Here is a 16,237-nt window from a genome sequence, read left to right as displayed (position 1 = left end):
TCCTGTCCTCTCTCCTCTCCTCTATTCTCTCCTCTCCTCTCCTCTTCTCTCTCCGCTCCTCTCTCCTCTCTCCTCTCCTCTCCTCTCCTCTCCTCTCCTCTCTCCGCTCTTCTGTCCGCTCCTCTCCTCTCCTCTATTCTCTGCTCTCCTCTCTCCTCTCCTCTATTCTCTCCTCTCCTCTCCTCTCCTCTATCCACTCCTATTCTCTCCTCTCCTCTCCTCTCCTCTCCTCTCCTCTCCTCTCCTCTCTCCTGCATATTCATGCGGGTCTCCTGACTGCAGAGCTGTGCTGGGAATACTGATGGCTTCCTGTCGCAGGAGGTTGTGCACGCGGGCGTTGGCCCTGAGTACCAGGGATCTCAGGACTAAAGATGTGCCTCAGTGCCCTCCAGGGGGAAACTGGAGGCTTGGCTCTGGCTGAAATGCTCTAATGAATGCAGAGACACAGCAGGAGTGTTTGCTCAGGCCAGACTCATAAATCACGAATGCTCATTACCCATTTCTGATTTGACCTTTCAGTCCAGTTTGCCGTCATGCATTTGGGTGTCTTTTCTGTTTGTTCCCATGCTGACTCTTCTGTCTTTTTGTGTGTGTGTGTGTGCGTGCACGTGCGTATGTGTGTGTGTGTGTGTGTGCGCATGTGTGTGTGTGTGTGCATGTGTGTGTCTTTGTCCCCGTGTCCGCTGCAGGTGATGAAGACGTATCACATGTACCACACGGAGAGCCTGAGCGCCGAGAGCAAGCTGAAGGAGGCCGAGAAGCAGGAGGAGAAGCAGTTCAGCAAGTCGGGCGAGCTCAACGTCAACCTGCTGCGCCACGAGGACCGGCCGCAGCGCCGCAGCTCTGTGCGCAAGATCGAGAAGATGAAGGAGAAGGTGAGAGTCCAGCCCCGCGTCCGCCATCACTGCTGACGTTTAGCTAACATAGCCTATAGGCTATCCTACACCACCTATGGGCCTAGGACATGTTCATTTTAGAATAATTATGCAAAGATGATAGCAACCCACCCATGAACAAGTCAATCCAGCCAGCCGGCCTCAACATCAGGGCTACACACCCAGTGTCCATTGCACATACAGAAACTGCAAATGCAAACACCAACAAAATAGCTAGTACGGTAGGCTACTACCAACAAGTGATGCAGACTGTGCTCAACAGTGCCTCAACAGGAGTGGAGTTTGATTTGGGCCGTAACGCCACCGTGTTTAGAAGGCCATGACAATAATTGCATGCAGATGAGATGAAGATAAATTGCGAGAGGAAGACGTTGGCATAGTGTCATATTCAAATAAAAATAAAATTATCCCAACACTATCGTTATATTCATAACATTGTATCGCACTTTTCGTGCTTTCATTTCATTCTTTCTGTCATTCTTAAAAAAAAACTTGGTGTTGCTTAGGTGTTTCTATAGCAACATCAAGCAACACCCTAGCGCCACCCCTGACCAGAATCTATCTGATTGCAGACCCCCTCTGGGGTACAGTATTGCAGAGCAAGGAGGCCTTCGCAGTGGCTAAGCTCATAGCTCTCCCACTGCGTCTGATCATATTTATTTACTGTTATGGTTTCCCAGAAGGCCAATGGGATAGAGCTGATCAGTTCTGATTAGCCTCAGTGCAAACAGCCTTGTGGAAGTCACGAGCGATGAGTTCAGATGTTGTGCAGCGAGGGCGGGGATGTGACTGAGGCCGAGGACAATGAGGCAGCAAGGTATGCCGCTGTGAGGTTCCTCAGACTTGACCCCCCCACCACCACCCCCCAGGAGCCGGAAGGCATCCCTCCGCTCCGACCAGCCAGCCCAGCAGACCAGAGCACCATTTCCAGGTCACTGACCCCGACCGGGGTGATCTCCGCCGCCCCAAGCGGTGACTCTAATTCCTGTGAGGCGCTGGGCTCGGGTGGCGGGGCGTGGCGAGTGCCACCCGAGCTGATGGACCCCGCTGCTCTGTGTGCCTGGTGTGTGAGACACTGGTGTGGGTTTAGCATCCGGAGGCCAATTGCTGTGTTTCCCCCCTCCATCTGGGCTGCCTTGTATTGTTCATGCAAATGAGCTGGTTGTTAGGGGAACGCAGCGCTGCAGGCCCCGCCCTCTTCCTCAGGCACGCAGTGAGCACGCTCAGAAGCTGGCAGCCAGAACTGCACAGGCCCACACTATTTATATCGCTGTAGCTATGGATGCTCTCTCTGTCTCTTCTACCATCCCTCCTCTCTCTCTCTCTCTCTCTCTCTCTCTCTCTCTCTCTCTCTCTCTCTCTCTCTCTCTCTCTCTCTCTCTTTCTTTGTGTTTGTCTTGCTATCTCTCTCTGACTCTTACTGCATGACCTAATTCTGTGTGCAGACTGCACTCCAGTCCTACCTGCACTAGGCATTTAAGAGTCTAGCAAGGGGCCCCCATAAAATAAATCCCTTCGGTCCCGTACCTTTATCTTGCTAGTTTTATGACAAATCTGTGGGCTCATGAGTTCTCTTTGGTATGCGCAGAACGGCACAGAATTCAGTTCTGTCAGTTCTGCTGATTTGTGTTTGATGCTGAGATGGAGAATAATATCATGTTTGTGTTTGTGCTTTGGCTTACTATATTTCCTGTCAGTTCGTTATGGATTGGCCTGGCAGGATGCTTTATTTATTGCATGGAAACAGTTGACAGATTTGACTTACAGTTGTGTTTGTTGAAATTTGGAAGATGTCCCATCTGGAGTCCACTAGCAGAGAGGGGACATGTTAGCCTGAGCACGCCTGTGCCATTCCCCCCCCCCCCCCCCCCCTGTGTTCACGCCAGCTGAGGCCATCCAAAGACAGAGAGTGAAATAATCAAGCAAAACAAATAGCCTTGAAGCTCCAAACCTAATGAATGATAGCGTCCCAAAAGCATTTGCACGTGTGTGTGTGTGTGCCGTGCACGCAGGCAAACAGGCTAAAGTTCAGCTGAGCGCCTATGTTGCTTTTCTTTTTTTTATCTCCTGTCTCGTGCACAAGTCACACTGCCTGTTTAACCACATTTCGGAGCCTGGCCTGGTCCCAACATCTGTCCAGAAGCATGAGCGGAGAGGACTGCGCTAAACAGCTGGTCATTCTCAGGGTGTGTGTGTGCGTGCGTGTGTGTGTGTGCCCGTAGCTTGATAGTGCACTTTGAATGCAGTGTCTGCAATATGTTCAGTGGTGAGCCCACCCTTCTGCAGACTGCAGTGCTCCCTCTTGACCTTTGCAACGTGTCATACTGCTTCAGTTATGCCTGCTCAACCCGCTGTGAGGACACTACACTTGCCACCGACCCAGTCTTGGGGAACTCTAAAGTGTGGGCTCATAGTTGCTCTTAGTAGTGCATTGCATGTCCCTGTGCCTCCTCATGTAGGTGACAGGTCTGTGTGCTGACATGTTTCTGATCTGCCCATTCTTCTCTCCCCAGAGGCAAGCCAAGTACTATGAGAACAAGCTGAAGTGCACCAAGGCACGCAACGACTACCTGCTGAACCTGGCGGCAACCAACGCGGTGGTGGCGAAGTACTACATCCATGACGTCTCCGATATGATTGATGTAAGTATGCAGGGCTTTTTTTATTTTATTTATTTTGTTTATTTCTTCATTCAGATGTTGTAAATGTGGCTACAGTGTGGCTCTGCTCCTTCCATCTGTTTTTGGGACGCAGTGTGAACTGACCTCTCCAACACTGCTGCACAACTCACAGGGTTTGGTCCCACACCTTGGAAAGCTCCTGGTCCTTTTTTTTACCCCGTCCCATCTGCCGTGCTCTGTAGTTGCTTGTCAGCGGGGCGCCAGGAAAAACAGGCTCTGACAGAGAGCTAGTGCTCTGGCTCGGGGTGCTGGAGCAGGCCAGGGGGGCCCTCGCTGCCGCGGTTTCCTGACTCCGCCAGGCCGAGGCGAGGTGGGGAGGAAGCGGTGGACCCTTGTGGACCCGCGCGCGCACCCTCACTGGATGCGCCAGGATATTTGTTCTGACATGCTCTTCTCGCGCACTGACCCCGCGGCCCACAGCTGCTTCAGCTTTCCGCTTCCATGTTGTTTTTGATGTGCAGGGGATGTGAACTGGAGAATGAGAGGTCCTAGGAAGGAAGGGAGAGAGAGAGAGGGAGGGAGGGAGAAAGAGAGAGAGAGAGAGAGAGAGGGAGGGAGGGAGGCCATGAGGTTGGACTTTTTATGATGGTCGAAAGAGCATGCCAACATTAACTTGGGCTATGTGGAATTACCTTTGGTCACGTTGGTGAATTTGCTTTGAAAACCACTAATGGCAGTCTTGTGCAGACAGACCCCTGTGGTTAAATGGTCTCACCCAGCTCCTTCCTGCACACTGTAGCTTTATAGGTGTCCATTTTCTGAGTAGAATGCTCGTCTCCGGCTCATATGCACACATGACAGCAGAGCAGTATAGGAAGAAACAACCACAGCCACCACCACAGCCTGGAGGGAAAGAGACAGTTAAAGCACCCCCCCCCCCCAACCCCCCTGTAGTTCTGTGTGGGGTGTTCATTTTGAGAAGCCTATATGCTCCTCACTCAGTGAGACTCCAGTTACCTCAGATGCTGCAGACCGGAGACATCTGCGATTGGACACTCTCACGGTAGTCTCTTCTCTTTTTTTGTGTTGTGTTGCGGTGGACTCTTTCAGTCGGTCATGTTCATTGGCCACGCCACTCCGCATGAGCCGAGCGGATGGCCAGAGTGATTGTGAGCGCCACTTCCTGTGCTGGGTGGGGGGGGGGGGGGGGGGGGGGGGGGCCGTGTGTCAGAGCCAGACATTCACTGCCAGCCAGACGCTGAGCAGGCCGGCCGTGGAGCTTTCCATCCGCACACCACGCCAGAGCACTGAACGAGGACAAAAACAGTCGGCCCACAAAAATCATTGATTTCAGATGGTTTGGACTCGTTGTCTTCACAATTTCCCTCCAAAGAGTCTGGAGTCTCCCATCGCTCATCAATCCATTCTTGTCATAGTGGAGAGATGCCTCTATCCAAACTTTACTCCGATATTTACTGTGAGTGTGCCTTGTGTATTCAGGTGCTAATCTGTTATGCTAATAGCACCTCCCCTCGTCTCCCCTCCTGGTGGAACTGCGGCGCTCCTGGGAGTGTGCTGTGCTCTTGACAGCAGCTGCTAACAATCTGCTCAGTAAAACGCACACATCCTCCCCTCCGGCTCGCGTTGGCCCGGCCCCTGCACTGCGCTGGAGGACCCACGTGTGGCGTCACGCGCATTACAACGCGCTGACCTGACTAATGCTCTAGTGTTGCCCCCCCCCAGTGTTAACCCACAGACTAGGAGTGTAACTGGAGCCGTGTGTTCATTAGGGACGTTTAAGTGATTCACACAAGTCGGAGTTGCCTCTGGCACATTAGGAAGTTGAACCTGGAGCGTTGCTAAATGAGGTTAGTTTTTGATGCGGCGCTACACTTTAACTAATTATGCCAGGATTCCCTGCTGTGCTTGCGCTTCTAATTGTGTGTTATGTGTAGTGTTATATCATAGTTTGCACCAGGCTTTTATATGTATTCATTTGCCCAAATTCGGTGACTGTTTTATGTCTCTATCTCCAGCATCACAGGAGCACCCCCTCCCTGCCTTCATCATCATCTAAGCATTTGCACTGCTGCTGTGTTGCATTTTTAAAGCCTTGCAGAAAGAAATAGCTTAAGCTTGAATAAATTAAAGAGACACTTTAGCTGGGGATTGCTCTAGCTGGGGATTGCTCTAACATTGACCTTTTCTTGTGTAATGGATGAATGCAAAAGTCAATAATTGTTATGGTCTTCCACTCTGCCTCTGTTCAGTGCTGTGACCTGGGCTACCATGCCAGCCTGGCCCGCACCTTACGGACATACCTGTCAGCCGAGTACAGTCTGGAGACGTCCAGGCATGAGGGGCTGGACGTTATCGAGAACGCCGTGGACAACCTGGACCCTCGCAGTGACAAGCATAAGCTCATGGACATGCACAACCAAGTGTTCTGCCCGCCCATGCGCTTTGAGTACCTGCCCCACATGGGGGACGAGGTGAGACCCCATTGTGTGCGTCCCCTGCTGTGTCTGCCCTCTGGTGCAGGTTTTCTTCTTTTCTGTAAAGCACCATGAGACTGGATGTCTGGCCAAAAGATCATTCCATGTTGCTCATGAGGCTTTACAGTACCATCCTGTGTAATGCTGAGTAGTGAATGAACAGTTGATTGTGACTGTGGTTGCCTGACAGCTGTGTGTGTGTGTGTGGGGGTTTTCTGTGTGTCTGTGTCTGTGTGTGTGTGTGTGTGTGTGTGTGTGTGTGTGCCGTGTTGCTGTGTGGTCTCAGGTGTGCCAGGTGAGTGCCCAGCAGCCTGTTCAGACAGAGCTGCTGATGCGCTACCACCAGCTGCAGTCCCGCCTGGCCACGCTCAAGATCGAGAACGAGGAGGTAAGCGCTCCACTCAACGCGTGCACTGCCCTGTGCTGCGCCCGCACGCTTCTCGATTCCCTCCCTCACTGCGCCCGCACGCTTCTCGATTCCCTCCCTCATTTCTTGTCCTGCTAATTTGGGATGGAGGCTTTTTTTTCTCCGCTGGATTGCAGCTGCGCTCATTTCAATTTCAATTTGCAGGCCGCGTGCCCTGGGAGCTTTTAGAGTATATATTTAGCATTTCGCATTTGTTCAAGAGCGAGGGGTGTTTTTTCTTGAGGTGATTCAGTGCTCTCAGGTAATCAGGAGGCGACGCCCACCCAGTCACGGCACAGGGCCGCCGCCAAAGTGAGTGCCTGAGTGCCTGAGTATATGCAGGCTGGACGGGAGGCCATAATGACCCCTGTCTGTCTGTATTGATGACTGTGTCTCATCCTTATCGTTCGGCGTCTCATAAGTGCCCGGTAATGGACAACTGGTGTCACGGTGAGAATGAGGCCCATTCATCACCTTGCGCTGTGTGAATGGGACCGCATGCTGTCTCACACGCGGCCATGCAGGACCTGACAGACTGGCCCTACCTCTGGCCTCACTGGTTCGCATGGCCCTCAGCCTAAAACCAGATTTTCTTGAACGTTCTCCCTTACAGTATGCCTCATTGTCAGCATAGCCAACTCCAATAATTCTGTACTAATTCTGTCTGACATGATTGATATAAATCAAATTGGATTTGATAAGGGTAGACTTCCTTCCTCTCTTAAGGGTTCAACAATGGTAACAATGCTCTGCAGACCTTATAAGCCTTTCACTGAAACATGTGGAGAAATTGTGTAATCTTTGTAAGCTGCACACAAGTTAGAAGAGTATACAGAAATGTGGAAAAACAAAGTAAGGCATCTCTTAATAGCCATCAGTATGAGTTTATAGATCAGTAATATTCAGATAATGACCCACTCCTTGACAGCAAATCAATATCATACTGAATTTAACCCACTACTCCCTTTGACTGTGTCAGGTACGGAAGACCCTGGACGCCACCATGCAGACCCTACAGGACATGCTGACTGTAGAGGACTTTGACGTGTCCGACGCCTTCCAGCACAGCCGCTCCACAGAGTCCATCAAGTCTGTGGCCTCCGAGACCTACATGAGCAAAGTCAACGTGGCCAAGAGGAGGGCCAACCAGCAGGAGACAGAGGTCTTTTACTTCACTGTGAGTCACGGCTCTCTCGCTCTCACAAAGCTGGCCTTCCGTAGCTCCCCCTAGCCGCAGAGAACATTCTGGTAAAAACCTTTACAGCCCAGCATGACCGTCTGTAAATACTACATGGCTATAGCTAACTGTAGCAGATTATACTGTCTGTGTATGCTCTGACAGCCTAGCTTCCCACCACTTTCCAAGAGCAAGAACATTGTTCTACTCCCTTTATAGACAGGTGATATTTTTGAGATATGTGCTTCCTAGAGGCATTTTTTAGTAAAAGTTGGGAACAGGACTTTTTAACATAATTAAGGTGTGCTGAATCCAACTAGCCCTGTTCCCAAGCTGAATTTTGAGTTAATGACAATCTAATTAGCATAAACAAAATGGTTGCCAAAATGGCGATTTTGGGCACTTTCATTGGGCGGATGTCATTATACCATGTAAATTAATTCAAATTGTTCACAGAAATCTCCCTTGGTCAATAGATCAAGGATACAGGCTGTGAAAAAAAGAAAAAAAATCTAGCATTATGCCTATGTTAATTACCTGAAAAAACCTTTGAAAAATGTAATTGTTAAAATTTTATAACTGAGCAGGCACACGGTATTTGAAGAATGGGACTTGTGTTTTTTGAGGGTCAAGAAAGATGTGTAGTGATGAAATGTAAAGTTGAAAATTATGGCCTACTGGTTAGGTCTTTGGGCTTGAAACCAAAGGGTTGCCAGTTCGATCCCCGACCAGTAGGAAAAATGTGGTGGTGGAAATGTGGAAATGTTGAGCACTAGTCTCCCATGCCCACATCCACGGCTGAAGTGCCCTTGAGCAAGGCACCTAACCCCTCACTGCTCCCTGAGCATCACTGTAGCAAGGCAGCTCACTGCTCCAGGTTAATGTGTGCTTCAATGTGTGACCTGTGTGTTCACTAATTCACGGATGGGATACATGCAGAGACCAAATTCCATGTATACCAAAGTATACTTGGCCATAAAACCTGATTTACATTACATTTTACATAATTGAAGCGAATTAGGTTGGTAATGTATGTAGTCTCGGAGTAAGTTACACTTTACGGTAAGGGTACATGAATTAATTCATGATTTATGTATTACTTCATTCATTAATATCCAATTAATCATCAGGAATTTGCTGAGTTCATAGTTTGTCATTTGTGACCTCATACACGAACACATTACTAAAGTAGTAGGTACGATGGGCACATCATTATGAATTATGATGTATTAACCATGATCATGACTTTATTTTGCTGCCAAAAATGTGGTCATCACCGCTCAAATTCTGATTTGAACATAACTTTGGAGTTCTCTAAACACATGTCATTATTCACTACTTTAGTTGAGTTAATTGTCCTAAAATTAATTTAATCATGATGATCATGCTTAAAAAATCATAAATCATAATGATATACCCATCACACCTAATGCTTTAGTTGATGTGTTGTTCATACATGAGGTCATCATGAATGAGAGTATATGAATTCATGTCAATTCCTGATGATTCATAGGATATAAAGGAATGAAGTAATGCATAAATCATGAATTAATTCATGCATGAATTCATGATAATTCATGTACCTTTACCATAAAGTGTTACCCATATTTCTTCATAACCTTTGTGTTAGTAAAATGATTGAATGTCCTGTGAATTAATAGCTAGATAAATAACTTTATAACTAGTTCAAGTTACTTTATTTGTACCCAGAGGTAGATTTTGTTTGCAGTATAGAGTGCTTCAAGAGAATCCATCTTTACGGCAATTCACTCTGCCCTGTCCCTCCTTGACAATAGCAACACCTATGTGAGAATGCTGTTCATTGACTTCAGTTCAGCATTCAACACCATTATCCCCTCCAAACTTATCACCAAACTCAGTGAACTGGGCATCAATACCTCCCTCTGAAACTAGATTCTGGACTTCCTAACCAACCGCAGACCGCAGTCTGTCAGATTAGATAACCTCACCCACTCAACCCTCACCCTGAACACCGGCGTGTGCTGAGCCCTCCTTCTACTCCCTCTTCACCTACAACTGCATACCTGTACATGGCTCTAACACCATTGTCAATCACACTACGGTGATTGCTCTCATCAGCAACAATAATGAGACAGCCTGCAGGGAGGAGGTCCAGCACCTAACATCGCGGAGCACCAACAACAACCTGGCTCTCAACAGCAAGAGGACCAAAGACCTCATTGTGGACTTCAGGAAGTCAAAAGCTAGCACACAAAGCCCCATCCTCATCAACAGGACTGAGGTGGAGCATGTCACCAGTTCATGTTTCTGGGTGTCCACATCTCTGTGGACCTCTCTTGGACCCTCAACACCTCTACCTTGATCAAGAAGGCTCACCAGCATCTCTTCTTCCTGAGGAGACTAAAGAACACAACCTCTCTCCTCAGATCCTGGTGAACTTCTAAACCTCTACCGCTGCACCATTGAGAGCATCCTCACCAACTGTGTCACAGTATGGTGGCAACTGCTCTGCCTCCGACTGGAAAGCACGGCAGAGGATGGTGAAAACTGCTCAACGCATCACTGGTCCCCCCCCCCCCCCCAAAAAACTCAAAATTCTGCTTGGGAACAGGGCTTGTTGGATTCAGCACATGTTAATTATGATAAAAAGTCCTGTTCCCAACTTTTACTAAGAAATGCCTCTAGACCCATATACAAGGACTTTTTTGAAATAGCACTTGTCTATTAGAGCTCCATCTACTCCTAGCGTAGTTTAGGTCTCTTAGTTTTTCATCAGTTTCCATGACTCCATACTTTATAGATACAGCCAACTAATACCCCAGCAGTCTAGCTTTCCACAGCTACATGGCTGTGACTCAAGAAGACTTTTTTACACCCTTGCATATTACCACACTTCATCGCTAATTGCTTACATTAGTTGTCTTGGTTTTCCATTAGTTTCCATGGCCTTGCTGTAGCTACCCGCCCATAGCCCTGTGCCTCTCTTGAGTGATTCAGGAGCTGTGGTCTGCCGTACGGTTGTCTCATCTGTCAGAGCTGTCAGCACTCCCCCATCATCACGCAAACTCACCCAAAACACTCATGACATGCCCCATGCTCGTGAAAATCATATTAAGATTAAATCCTGCGTGGAACAGATTGAATTTGGGGCTGTGCGGAGCGGAGCCGAGCAGGGGTGAAATGCGCTCCCAGGCGAACGCCAAGGCCCACCGCGGCCCACCGCCCCCGCCCTGCCCTGCTCCCGTCCGATCGCATTAGTCACGTTAACCTGCTGACGCCTTCATCTTCTGCCCCACAGAAATTCAAGGAGTACCTCAATGGCAGCAACCTCATCATCAAGCTACAGGCCAAGCACGACTTGCTGAAGAGCACCCTGGGAGAAGGTGAGGACACACACACACACACACACACACATACTGTACACACACACTCACCCTCTCTGGCTCTATGTTTGCCATTTAATGTGAAGCGTGACTGAGCTGCTGATCGGTCACCTCTAGTTAGCCTCCCAAGAGTCCTGTCTGAAGGAGCCTGTAATGAAACCGTGTGCTTCCGTGCCATGGGCTGTGCTGTGTTCTAATGCGGTGCAGTGCAGAGGCTACTAAGGGCCCTCAGCTCTAGGGCCTTCAATGACCAACTGAGGGAAGCAGCCCAGTTGAACTGCAGCAGGAGGTTAGGCTTGTGGTAGTGAGTGTGGCTGCTAGGCCGGTCTGTCTCAGTCTCTCTGACTCAATCTTGTGAGGTGCTAATGGAGAAGCGTCTCTCTCCGCTGCCCAGCGCTCGCCACGTGGTCGGGGAGGGAGGGAGGGAGGGGCAGGACTTGCCACGTTTTTGCCAGGAGTGGTTTACGCCCAATCAATCAGCATTTCACTCCACGGGTTCATTTTGGGCAGCTGCGCCCGGACGGGGACCCGATCTAATGGAGGGGATCTGAGGGAGGCTCCAGCTGAGGCTAGCCACGCCTACGCCCCCACCCCCGCCCCCACGTCCACCACCTTCAGCCCAGACACCCCAGCTGGGGTGGAGTCGCCGGGATGGAGTGTGGTCATGTGTGGTCGTGTGTGTGTGTGTGTGTGTGTGTGGTCGTGTGTGAGATCTCTGCAGGTCTCTGCATATGGGTTTCCACAAGCAAGACACATATGGTGATTCCATGTGTTGGCCACCATCTAAATTATTCACATGAATTGATCATAGATGCATTCTGTTAATGAAGTCAGCTGTTTCCAGTCAGTCTATCCCCATGGTGGGAGGGGTGGGTAAACTTGGCTGAGGTAGGCCCACCTGCCCTACACTGGGAGCTCAGCACCATTAAAGGAGACAGGTGAAAGGTTATGCAACGCTGGAAATGCAGAAATCCCCTAGCCTGGGTTTCCCCAGGCTGCCTTATGCGCGTGATTTTATTCACGCTGCTAGGTAGCATGGATTCTATGGACTTCGTTTCCACCTCAACAAAGGAACCAATCACAGAACGGAGGGAGCGCAGCAAGACGATGACGACACACCAAAGCCGTTATGAGCTATGTACAGACGCATTTGATAGACATTCGTAGCGCCCAATCAACGGCTCTGTGCATTCGTAAACCACGTTTCAAATACGAGAAAATGAATGTCTAGTTCCCAGACCCCATCTCAATGAGATGAGGTCTGACGTTAGCCAGGCTAGAAATCCCCTACATGTTTTTTAATAAGTGAAGTATAATACATTCATTTGAAGTAATTCTGTTATTTTCCATGCAAATAACCTGGTTACTAACGTGAATGTCTTTGTCATGGTTCTTAGAAAGTGAATGGCTGGAGCTGCATTGTGAATTTGCACACATGGTGTAGGAAATGGAGTTGCTGTAGACTCTTAGACTCTCGCTGTAGAACACTTTGATGATTTGAGAGCATATGATTCGCATAAAAATGCCTCCCCTTGCAATATCTGTGTTCACAGTTCATTGGCTTCAGTGCACGAAATGTTTTATCGGCGGCGTTGAGCAGGAGAGGAGGAGACAAAGGCTCTCTGCAGGTGCAGAAATGTAATTTTGGGGTTGGTCGGGCAGCTGGCCGATTGAGGCCATCACTCATGGAGATGACTGGCAGGAAATGCACTGTTGTTTTCTCCCATGGATGCTCCTGAGACCTCATAGGCCTTCTCCCTGTACTGCAAGCACATATTGAAAGATTGTGTAATCATGCCTCTCCCTCTTTTTCATTAAACCATGTTTACCAGCACTCTTGTGCACTCTGCAGTCTGCAGTACAAGGCAATGCAGGTTCACTATCAGATTATGGATCAGCGAGGTGGAAATAATATATTTTTTTACCCTACCAGCATATGATTTTCGTATTGATTTTGTACTGGTTTTGAGATGCTGTATTAGATGCAATCTTTCTCGAGGGCATTCTTTATGATGGGTCTTTAGCTATGGAGAATCACGGTCACACAACGTGACCATGGCTTTTGACTTGGAGTGTGTGAGAGAAAGACGGAAATGGATAGACACATTAGGCATGTGCATGCGACAGAATATATGCGTGAGAAAGACTTCACATATCAAGAATTGCATTTCTGTGTGTGTCAGAGACTGTGATTGTGAGTGTGATTGTGTGATTGAGTTCTAATATGTAAAGCTCATTTGACGCACACACCACATGTGAGTAAATAGCTGGAAGACAAAATGTCACCGCTTGTAGAGGTGCTCGAGCCCGCCATCGCCGCTTGTGATATTGTGAGTTGGGTGTTTTTTTGGCAGTCCTGTCCAGTGCTCTCAGATGGGGAAGGGCTTGGGACAAAGAGCTCACTGAGCCGGCACAGACATCGCTCAGTGTCACCACTGAGATGACCCCCCACCCACCCAATCGCCCCCTTCCCCTCTCCTCTCCTCCCCCATCTCCCTGCCATGTCCCTCCAGTGTGCCCCCCCCCCCCCCCCCCACACACACACCCCGTCTCCCTAGCCAGTCCCCTAACGCCCAGCTCTCTTTTCTTCCCATCAGTGAGGGAAGCCTTGCACCCCACTGGCTCTCGGGGAGGTTTCTACGGAGACCGCGGAAAGCCTTTGTCTCAAGAATGGTGTTGTGGCTAAAGCTATTCATCTCCCCTCAATGGCCGAGGGCATTCTCTCCAGAGCCACGCTGGGCTTAGACTGAGGCTTTTTAAGAAACACAGCAAAGGCAAAAATGCATGAGATGCCAATATTTGATTATATTTCACTCATGTGCATTATCTCTCTCTCCCTCTCTCCCTCTCTCTCTCCCTCTCTCTCTCTGTCTTAGGAGAAAGGGCTGAATGTGGAACTACGAGGTAAGCCACATTGACAGAACTGAAAAGCAAGAGATTCTCGATCCTCACTCCTCAGTTCTATTGATGTGTTGTTAATTCTCCAAAATGCATGTAAAGCCATTTAACACACAACTTGTCGACAGGATTTTGAGAGATTAATGAGAAAAGCCTGCTCAGGAAAGTTCAAGCACTTAACCGCCAAAGTAATGTTTACTTCAGACCACAACTATGAAAACATTGCTCACTGGTCCAAATGTTTCTCTTCTCGTAAATGTTTACATTTGACTGTTTGTTTACTTAGATTGAGAGTTTTCAGCCCAACATGCTGCTAGACGTGTCATCTTCACGTTAGTCAGCAGTAGCCACAGATGAAAACATTTTATTCCGGTCCATTAACTCTCGGTGACAGTTATGAAAACAAGGCAGACGGCATCAAAATGGGCAGACAGAAAATCAGTAGCGCGAAGAGCTGGTGAAGTATGCACCACTGAGGTCAAACCGGGAACCATCAGTGAGCTGTCACTGGAACCCCCCCCCCCCATCCCCACCCCCACTGCATTGTGGGTAGTTCAGGGGTACACCCCGGCTGTCAACGGAAGCAGTGAGCACATTCCCAGCCTTGTTTTAAGAGCCGTTAGACGCGAGCATCTGGATCCACATAAATCTGGTAACACATTAAGAGAGATACTGCAGCTCAATTTTATGGTCTCTGAGTTTCTGTCAGGCAGATCTAATAAAGAGCTCCTTCCCCCCCACTGAAGCCTTAGGACATGCAAAAATATGGCCTGGATCACAGGTTAGCTGTTTGGTGGGCACTGGAGGGCATGATTGCCTGTTATGTCTGTTTAATGCTGCACTGATATACTGTATGCCTTGCACATAGCTTCTACTTTGCTAAGTCCGTGCAGCCAAGGCGAACCGGAGAAACCTCTGCTGTGTTCATAACCTTCTACAAATACAGATAATGTGATGTAATATTTCTGTCGTCTTCTGCCCAGTGCTCAGTCTGCGGGCAGTGGGGCCGTTTTGGGGAGGGGGGCAGTGAGGGCTGATGTAGACGGAGGGCCAGATGGAGGAGTCAGGCAGGAACTGAGCACTCAGCTGCGCATGCTATGGGTTAATTATGGGTCAGAGCCATCAGGGAGGCAATAACAGCCCTCTCTAGTGCAACGCTGTTTGTTTTGTTTTAGGAAAAACTTCTCATTAATGATCACATCCTCTGCCCAAATGCATTACCGTTTAAATAAACCAAAAAGGAGGGTGGTTACACGAAAAGGCTGGCTAATGCAGGATCAGCTTTCATTTATATGTGCTCTGTATTGTACATGGTCATTGGAACTGTTGTTCTTGTGTGTGTGTGTGTGTGTGTGTGTGTGTGTGTATATATATATATATATATATATATATATATATATATATATATATATATATATATATATATATATATGTGTGTGTGTGTGTGTGTGTGTGTGTGTGTGTCCCACATTCATCATTTCCCTAGGCCCCCAACCCTCCCCCCTAAGCCACAGAAACTACGAAAGCCTAGACCACGCTCCGTCTATAACCATAAGCTGTTTAACGGCAATATGGAGACCTTCATCAAGGTACCTGTGCTGTCCGAATGGGCTCCCCCTAGATGGCTGGAGGCCAACCGGCAGCCTTTGACCTCTGAGTCGCCCCCCCTTCACCTTCCTCCCTCAAATGTACCCCACTCCCATCCCTTCTTTCTCATGGCTCTGAAGATGCAGACTAGCAGGGTGTCAGCTTGCATGCTGCCTCTCTCATACAAGTCATCAGTGCACACCTTTTAAAAGGTGCCCTAAACCAGTGTTTTTCAACCTGTTTTGTGCCACGGCACACTTTTGACACTTAAAATGTCCCACGGCACACTAACGTCCTGTGTGAAGAAAAAATAAACATACCATAGGTTAAAATTTCAAATAATACACAGATATGGCCTTATTATGGCTTCTATGCAAGACCTGCTCAATAAAACAAGGGCCCTCTGTTTGATTTGTAGGTATATAATTTATTGTTGTTATGAACTGGATATGTGATGATTCTGTGAATACTGGATATGGGGCCCCCGTTGTACAATGCCTGCATACCACAAATAGTGCAATCATACAATCAATGAGAGCATGTGGTTATAAATTCTTTGATGCAACAGTTGCTTTTCTGAACCAGTGAGTGACATTTGGGTAATTTTCTGCGGCACACCTGATGATCTCTCACGGCACACTAGTGTGCCCCGGCACAGTGGTTGAAAAACACTGGCCTAAACAGTTAGTAATGACATTAGGGTTTCGTGCATTACATTAGCGTTTTAGAAATTGAATTTTTTCTAACGCATCGCACACTAACGTAGTCCCATTGGCAGTCTAGAAAGCACAT

General features: G+C 48.4%; 1 protein-coding gene across 1 annotated transcript in view; it reads left to right on the top strand.

Moving 5' to 3' along the window:
- Window positions 1–16,237, top strand: part of srgap3 (SLIT-ROBO Rho GTPase activating protein 3) — an 80,132-nt gene that overhangs the window by 46,043 nt on the left and 17,852 nt on the right. The window contains 8 exon segments of the mRNA XM_042089038.1: window positions 690–875; window positions 3,410–3,538; window positions 5,788–6,009; window positions 6,299–6,400; window positions 7,398–7,595; window positions 10,876–10,960; window positions 13,837–13,864; window positions 15,345–15,447. Coding sequence (XP_041944972.1) covers window positions 690–875; window positions 3,410–3,538; window positions 5,788–6,009; window positions 6,299–6,400; window positions 7,398–7,595; window positions 10,876–10,960; window positions 13,837–13,864; window positions 15,345–15,447 — 1,053 coding nt within the window.

Source organism: Alosa sapidissima, chromosome 4, assembly GCF_018492685.1.
Source record: "Alosa sapidissima isolate fAloSap1 chromosome 4, fAloSap1.pri, whole genome shotgun sequence".
NCBI classification, from domain to species: domain Eukaryota; kingdom Metazoa; phylum Chordata; class Actinopteri; order Clupeiformes; family Clupeidae; genus Alosa; species Alosa sapidissima.
This window is presented reverse-complemented; position numbering and strand designations above follow the sequence as displayed.